General features: G+C 33.1%; 2 protein-coding genes across 2 annotated transcripts; one reads left to right on the plus strand and one right to left on the minus strand.

The window, feature by feature from the left end:
• The first annotated feature begins 1,865 nt into the window (after positions 1–1,865).
• On the plus strand, positions 1,866–2,837 carry LOC107282341 (olfactory receptor 1-like). Its single transcript, XM_015810111.2, has one exon. It carries the CDS (start codon positions 1,866–1,868, stop codon positions 2,835–2,837), a length of 972 nt encoding a protein of 323 aa, XP_015665597.2.
• Positions 2,838–7,111: 4,274 nt separating this feature from the next.
• Positions 7,112–8,086, minus strand: LOC107282342 (olfactory receptor 10C1-like). The gene has a single exon (XM_015810112.1). It carries the CDS (start codon positions 8,084–8,086, stop codon positions 7,112–7,114), a length of 975 nt encoding a protein of 324 aa, XP_015665598.1.
• Between the last annotated feature and the right edge of the window lie 914 nt (positions 8,087–9,000).

The raw sequence follows: 9,000 nt of genomic DNA on the forward strand, positions 1-9,000 counted from the left end.
TAGGTAGGGATGATTTTAAGAAAATTTTAATTGACACACAGCTTCCAATATTTGGCTTTTAATTTGGTTTTATGGGGTTTTTTTGTTTTTTGATGTATTTTGTTTGTATCTGTTTTAATATGCTGTGCACCGCCCTGAGTCCTACGGGAGAAGGGCGGTATATAAATTAAATTATTAAATTAAATTATTAAATTAAATTCTACTGGTCAGCCTGTCATATTCCTACAAGCTAGATAAAAATGTTCATTCTCCCACCTTCTCAGTTTAAAACAAATATTGCAGCAATTCAAAGCAAGTTTTCTGAGGGTAGAATTTCTGGTCCTACCCACTCTACAAGGACTAAATGAAGAATTCTAATAGGATGCCTGGAACTCCTAATTCACAATATTTGCATCTCTGAAGGGGAAAGCTGTGTTAGATTTAGAATCTCAATTACTTGGCAATACTTTAACAGAAAAAATATAATTATTTCTATGTGAAAGAGTCTAACATCTATCTTTGAAGCAATGGTCCTATGGGAAAGAATGAATTAGCAGATCCTTGAGGTTTACGAGTCTGGTTGCGTCATACTTTTTTTTTTCAAAGAGCAAATCAGTAAATCCCGTGGCTTATGTAAAGTAATATAATTGTCTGAAACATTTTTTAATGTGCTGAACATCTAGTTTTGACATTCAAACTTTAGAGCAATCCTTGGTTATTGATTGAAATCCCCTGAACAGAGAGTGGTTGCAGGTAAGGGCAAAATCAACTTATTGTTGATTTTCTTTATCTACAAAATAGGAACACTTAAAACCTTGCTTAAATGAGAAACCATTATTTCCACAAAGCAAAACCTGGTGTGAGTGTAGTGCATATTTCCAAAGCATTTTCTTATTTTATTCTGTTCCTGTAATACCCAAATGTCCCCTTGTCCTCTATATTTAAAAAAAGAACAGAACTTAGAGCTTAATTGTACTAGTTATTCTTTGTAATTTTTCAAATCTATTCTCCCTAGAATTGAATTGTTATTATCTCAGTTATTATCATGCATTACAGTTAATATTGGTCAGTATTTAGCAGGAGGAGGAGAAATATTGAAAGCAGGATATTTAAATATTTAAAAAGATATTTCAACAGATAAAGGAAAATATTAATAAAGAAAGAAATCTGCTACAGAAGGCAAAACCCCTTTTAATCTCTTCCCTAATTATTGATCTTTTATGTGATTTCAGTAACAGTTTAGATACTCTTATATATAGTCCTAATCTAAAATATATCTTTGAAAATCTTGGTTCATATTTTAGTTGGTGTACAATGCCCAACTAATAAAGCAATATTTACTATTGTCCAACTATTAGTCCTACATCATATTCCATTATTCAGATGTTCATGTCTATTATCAAGAGAAATTGAAAATTATCATTATAAGAATAAACTTCAATTAAATTAAAAGGATAAAATGTTACTTGTAGCTTTGTGATACAATAAAACTGAATTTAGTAAAACTATACAGTATTGAACATTCACTGACAAAGGTGGAACTCCATATTCCTAATTCTAAATTTCTAATTAGAGTCAAAACACAAAGTATTATTTCCTCCATGAAATGACACATGGCTATTTTTGAAACACAAGATGTCATAAATATTGCTGTGGCTTCACAGTGACTTCAGCAATACTTCTGCAATTCTATTTCAAGGCTCTCTACCTAACAAGATAAGGGTAGGGGGAATTCTGGTTGGATAATATAACACAAAATTCTATATGAATTTACATTTTTAAATCCATTTAATTCTTGTTTTATTCTACAGTTCAACAGACCTGCCATGGGTTTCATCAATAAGAGATATACAGAAGGAAAATATGATAATTTCCAAATGGAAGAAATGTTCAAAATAAAGACAGGAAATCAGACTATAATCTCAGAATTCATCCTTGTGGGATTTGGAATTCTCCCGGAGTTGCAGCCTCTTCTTTCCTTTTTCTTCTTGATAATATATATTGCAACAATAACTGGGAATCTCCTCATTATATTCTTAGTGATAGCTGACCACCATCTTCACTCCCCCATGTACTTTTTCCTAGGAAATCTGTCCTGCCTGGAGACCTGCTATAGTTCAATCATCTTACCAAAAATGTTGGCCAATTTGTTTACTGGTCAACAATCTATTTCTTTTACTGGATGCATGGTCCAATTTTATTTGTTTGGTTCTTGTGTTTGCATCGAAACATATCTCCTGGCAGCCATGTCCTATGACCGATATCTGGCAATATGTAGACCTTTACATTATATTTCCATCATGCATGTTATGGTTGGTGTTCAGATTATGATTGGATTATGGATTGGTTCTTTCCTAGCAAATTGCCTAACAATAGCACTGCTGGCTCAGTTATCATTCTGTGGCCCTAATATTATAAATCATTATTTTTGTGACTTGATTCCACTTGAAAAACTTGCATGTAGTGACACAACAATAGTTCAACTTGTTACCTTCCTTTTGACTGTTATTTTCACTATCACTCCATTTCTACTTACACTAATGTCTTATATTGCCATTATTGCCACAATTCTAAAGATATCTTCTGCTGCTGGGAGGCAAAAAGCCTTTTCAACCTGTTCGTCTCATCTCATGGTGGTTTGTCTTTTTTATGGTATGCTAATAATTGTCTACATTTTGCCAGATACACCCAGTTTGAGGGAACTGAATAAAGTTTTTTCCATTTTCTACACTATCTTGACTCCTCTGATCAACCCTTTGATCTATAGTTTAAGAAACCAAGAAGTCCACAAAGCGCTAAGGAGAGTTGGATGCAAAATATATCATTTTGCAAGAATGCAAGCCAATATATTATCATAGATTTTGATTTATTTCTTCTTATTTTTATTTATTTATTTATTAAACTTATATGCCTCCCATCTTGCCAAAGGCAGCTCTAGGTAGCTTACACTTTAATGTTTAAAACATTAAAACAATAAATAGTAACATTAAATGTAAATTAAAATTGCAAACAGGGGGAGGAGGGAGCAAGATGTACACAGGGAGGAGGTGGGGTCTTATCTTAATCCAATAAAATATTGTTGTGTGTGTGTGTGTGTGTGTGTGTGTGTGTGTGTATTTAGCCCTTTGTTGTAATTTGGGGTTAACCTATCATATCAAAAATAATGCCCTCTGGAGTATAAACTCTTTGCTTCAGTTTTGGAAGAAAGACTAAAGAATATTTTATTAGAATATATACATGAAGACCAATCGGGCTTTCTGCTGAAAAGACAGATAAGGAACAATGTGAGGGCTGTCCTTAACATTACAGAATATTTACAATATCATAATGAGAAACAAGCAGCTTAATATTCTTAGATGCAAAGAAGGCCTTCGACAATTTAAATTGGGTGTTTATGTTTAAAGTGTTGGAAGAAATGGACTTTGGGTATAATTGTATTCAAGGAGTTAAAGCTATTTATACATCACAAGAAGCAAAAATTGTTATTAATGGTGATTTAATCAACTAATGTGAAATTCAAAAGGATATGAGACAAGGATATCCCTTGTCTCCTTTGCTGTTTATTATTTTTGAATAGAGATATTAGGCAGACGAGAAAATAAAGGGCATAACTATCAAGAAAGAAGTTTATAAACTGGGGGCATTTGCTGATGATCTGGTCATATTCCTACAAGACCCAAAAATAATCTAGGATATTTGATGATGAAGTTAAATGAATTTGGGTCTTTAGCAAATTTTAAAATAAATAAACATAATGTTGGCTAAGAATATGTCATCTCAGGATAATGATATACTGACTAAGGAGTCGGGGTTTACGTTTGAGAAAAAGGTGAAATATTGGGGGGGGGTTAATTTGACAAATACAAATATAAAATTGTTTCAAAATAACTATGTGCCTCTTTGGAATGATATCAAAAAGGATTTACAAAGATGGGATAAATTATATCTATCATTATTGTGTAGGATCTCTGTAATCAAGATGAATGTTTTACCAAAGATGCTTTTTCTGTTCCAGACCTTACCAATACTTGCAACTGATGTCCCATTTAAACAGTGGCAAAGGGATATTTCCAAGTTCATATGGCAAGGGAAGAAACTAATGATTAGATATAAATCATTGCAAGATGCTAAGGAAAGAGGGGGTTTGGGTTTACCAGATTTGAAACTGTATTTTGATGCATGTTGCCTGGCCTGGTTAAAAGAGTGGGTGAACCTCCAGAATAAGATGCTACTTGATTTGGAAAGTCATGAACTAAGGTTTGGATGGCACGGTTATTTATGGTATGATAAAGTTAAAGTTAATGTTGATTTTAATAATCACTTTTTTAGATGTACCATACTAAGTGTATGGAACAAGTACAAAAACAAGATTCTCCACAGTTGAATCTTTGGGTATCCCCACAGGAAGCTTTTTTAAGAAAAGAAATGGTGGTGAAACTGGATTGGTGGACCTATGGTAAAATAATACTTTTCAACTCTGGTGACCCTATTCTTAAATCGAGGGAAGAGTTAGAATCAGAGGATTGTGTTTGTCATTGGTTTACATACCAACAACTGAAAGAAAGATTTAAACTAGATAAAAAATTTTGGGGGTTGACTTCATTAAAATGAATTGGAAATATTATTGTGTGGCAGTGAAGAACATATTATTGCCAAGGCTTATAAAATGCTATTGAAATTGAATTTGGAAAGTGAACATATAAAACATTTTATGATACAATGGGCAAGGAATTTTGGTTATAATGTGATGCTGAAACAATGGGAGAATATGTGGATGAAAAGTTTAAAATGTACATTGAATTACAACTTAAAAGAAAATTTCTACAAGATAATGTATCACTGGTATCTAACACCAGACAAGTTATCTAGAATGTATAAAGGTACTTCAAATGAATGTTGGAAATGTAAATGTAAAGAAAGGACTTTTTATCATTTTTGGTGGACATGTGATAAAGCAAAGAAATATTGGAGAAGGATTCACATTTTGATACAGAAAATCCTTAAAGTAAAAATAAACATGAAACCAGAAACTTCTTTTGGGTTTAATGGAAAAAGACTTGAAAAAACAATTCGGAACTTTGATCCTGTATATGTTGATGGCAGCAAGACTACTGTATGCACAAAAATGAAACGACATTTCGATTCCTACTATGGATGAATGGCTACAGAAGCTGATGGAGTTGGCAAAGATGGCAAAACTGACTGTTTTGATTTTTAAAAAAAGAACTCAAGTACCTTCATTTCAACGTGGAGAAAGAATGAAACTTTGATTTTGGGTTTCACTGATTAAATTGATTTGTTGTTACAGAAATGGCTAGTTTTTATTATTGTGAAAAAGTAAAAAGTTGAGGCTTGACGCTAATACTCTATTCTACTGCAACAGAGGGTTAGGATTAGAGTCGGAAGTCAATCTCTTTTTTTTTCTTCCCTTTCCCTCACTTTCTTCTCCCTTTTTCCTCCCCATTGTGTCCTACTATTTGCTTTGTATTTTGTAGTTTACTTTACATCTTAATAAAATGTTTTTTTTTAAAAAAATTATTGACTCTGTAAGATCTCATCTGAAATATGTTTTTCTAAAGACAACTTGCTTGTTTTGTTCTAGTCTGATATTCAGAAACTTTTTGCAGAAATAGTGGTGCATCTTTGTGTTGTGTACATCATGAATATAATTAACTGATCTTTCTTAGATACATGTTTAAAATTTTGATTATTAAATTACTTAAAAATCCATATTATGAGTTGGAAGACCAAACTGTAGATATTGTATCAATCAACTATTAAAATAAATTGTTCAAATTGCATTGTTTTTATTGTTGATTCATACAGTTGTGACTAATTACAGATATAGTGGAATCTGTATATTATGCAACCTAGGACCACATTGGCTTTTTTGGCAGCTGCAGCACACTGCTGATTCATACTTAAGTGATGATCCACTAAAGGACATCTAGATCCCTCTCACAATTGCTACTGTTGAGCCAGATACCACCTATTCTATACCTGTCGTTCATCTTGTTGGATAGGGCCCAATGTCAATTCTGTCAAGATCCTTCTGAAGATCTTTGGTCTATCTTTCAAAATATTAGCAGTTCATATAAATATAGGGCAGATTGGTTGAGTAATGGCAAACAGAAGATTTTGAAGATTGGCTTCTTTTACTTATTCAGGAACACTGGAGGCAAAACATTAATGACGCTGTCAATTAAAACAATTATGTTGCTATTAAATATTTTATCATTGTTTCTAATATATTATGATTAATACAGTGTAACTGTGATTATGCACGCATGTATCTATTACAGAGTGATAGATATATAATTAAACATAACATATATGTTATTTATTTATCAAATGTACATGGGTGCCCATCTCACAAGCAATGATACTGGGCAGCATATTAAGTTTAAAAGCAATAAATATGTAAACCATAAATCAAAAAAGCAGAAGGCACAAAAGAGGATGAATCAGATCAAAAAGCATTTAATACTTCCAAGTAAAAAGTTTTTAATATTTTCAAGTGGAAAAGTCTTAACTATGGAGGATTTTTATAAAACAGAGTCCTTGCTGATCATAATCAGTCACTCTAATAGAAGTAGCTGTGAGACTGGCATGAAATCTCCTATTGATTCTTTCAAATTCTTCTCTGTAAAGGTCAGAGGTTTACATGGGGAGGGAGTCATAGCTCAGCAGCAATTCTACCTGTCCGTTCACCCTTCCATTCAAGACATCATGTGCTTTAATGCTTTTGTAAATGCATTTCTTAAGATAATCATTTGCTTAATCCAGGAAGTTCTGCAGGTAGAAAAAAAAACCCCTTTCTCTAAAATTCTTCTCTTAAATATGCAGCATTTCTTAAAAGTTAAAATTTGAAGAAACTTTCAAATTACTTTTTATATTTAGCTAGAATGAATGCAACCCATCAAAAACTTTATTTCTCAGAGAAGAATGAACAATAAAAAAATTACTTGTGTATATTATCCACCCTGCTCTGGCTTTTTCAAGTAAGAAGGACAAAATCATGGCAGTCCCTAATATAATATTGCAGAAAAATCTAGAAACATGATACTGTCCTCAAAAGACACCAAATCTTGGTTTCATTGGGAATAATGCAGAATATGAACAAAAAAAATGTTCATAATTGATTAAAGTGGTGCGTCGTTCCAATTGTACACAATTTAGCAACTGCTTTTTTAAGAGCCTCTTTCACCTCCCTGTTTCGTAGGCTGTATATTAGGGGATTGAACAAAGGAGTCAGGATTGTATAAAACAGAGATAATACTTTGTTAATGTTTCGCAGGCCATCTGTTTTGGGCAAAATGTAGACAATCATTAAGGTGCTATAGAAAATGGACACCACCATGAGGTGTGAAGAGCAGGTTGAAAAAGCCTTTTTCCTTCCATTGACAGATGACATTCTCATTATAGTGGAAATAATAAAAATATAAGATTCCAAGGTCCAGAAGAAAGGAAACAAGATACATATAACAGACATAAAAATAGTTACTATTTCAATCAAATGAGTGTCACTGCATGCAAGCTTTAATATTGGATTCAGTTCACAAAAGAAATGATCAATTTCAGTGGGCCCACAGAACTTTAACTGATAAATAAGATATAAAACTATGCTCATAACAAATAAACCATGAATCCATGATCCAGCTATAAACTGGAGGCAAATTCTGCTATTCATTAGTGTTGTGTAATACAGCGGCTTACAAATCGCTACATATCTATCATATGACATTGCCCCTAGTAGACAACATTCAGCAACTCCTAAAATGGCAAAAAAGTAATATTGCATCATGCAGCCAGTTACAGAAATGGATTTTCTTCCACCATAGATGAGATTAGACAACATCATTGGAAGGATGTTTGAACTGTAGCAGATATCCAGGAAAGACAGATTACCCAGGAAGAAATACATGGGGGTGTGAAGATGGGTATGAGTAACAACCAGCAAAATGATGAGGATGTTCCCAACCACAGTAACAATATAGATTACCAAGAAAAGATAGAAGAGAGAAAACTGCAAGTCTCCAAGCTCTACAAATCCCAGCAAATTGAATTCCATAATTTCTGTTCGGTTATCTTGTTCTGTTTCTGCCATTCCTGCAAATATGATATCTAATTTATTTGAGCTGCTGAGAAATTATGTATTAAATCTTCATCTCTTTAACACATAAACAATTATTACAGTTATAAAACAAAGATGCAATACACTAAAGTAAATAATGTTAAAATATTTTTTGTCAACAATTTGATAATTATAAACTAAGGCAACAGAACATATGAAGCATGAGAAAAAGTCTGAGAACAAAAGGTGAGCATAATGAAATCAATGAAATTTTTGAATATTGAATAATAGCTAAAAAATAAACATTAGCTTTTTGTCTTTGTTTATTTGGGGAAAGTCTCACTGAATTCAGTGAAAGTTAAGTCAAGTGCTCTTTTAAATAATCATCATTAGAAGACTAACAAAAATCTTTAGCAATCTAAAATTAGGAAGTGAAATCCAGAGGAAATGAGTTCCCTTTTTTAACTGATTTGTTTATCTTTTTCAGATCAGGCAAGATTGGCAAGGTGTTATCACTTACTTCAGCTAGGGGAAATTTACTCTTCTAAAGAAAGATTCTCTTCCCATTTCTGAAATATACATACTTATTTGAATCCTGACTTAAGTTTCCACAAATATGTTTAGAGATTAACTGAGGCTGTTTCTTTCTTTTCTCCATTTAAATAGGAAAGGCATGTGCTCATTTGCAATAGACATGTAGAATTAAAACTTGCTGGGTTCATTTCTCATTTTATATGTTATCTCTTATACAGAACCCCCTAGATGGTTCCGTCCCAGGCGACTGATGGACCCTGAGAGGTTCCTGATGGAGCTTGGGCCATATCCGGAGGATCTAGTCCACGACTCGGCGGAAAATCAGGCGGCGGCCTGGGAGACAACTGCCGCCGCAGCATTGGACCGAGTCGTGCCTCTGCGGCCTCTGACCCGACGTGGATCTCGACCATCCC

The sequence above is a fragment of the Protobothrops mucrosquamatus genome, unplaced genomic scaffold (genome assembly GCF_001527695.2).
Source record: "Protobothrops mucrosquamatus isolate PMUCROS unplaced genomic scaffold, P.Mucros_1.0 scaffold7, whole genome shotgun sequence".
NCBI classification, from domain to species: Eukaryota; Metazoa; Chordata; class Lepidosauria; order Squamata; family Viperidae; genus Protobothrops; species Protobothrops mucrosquamatus.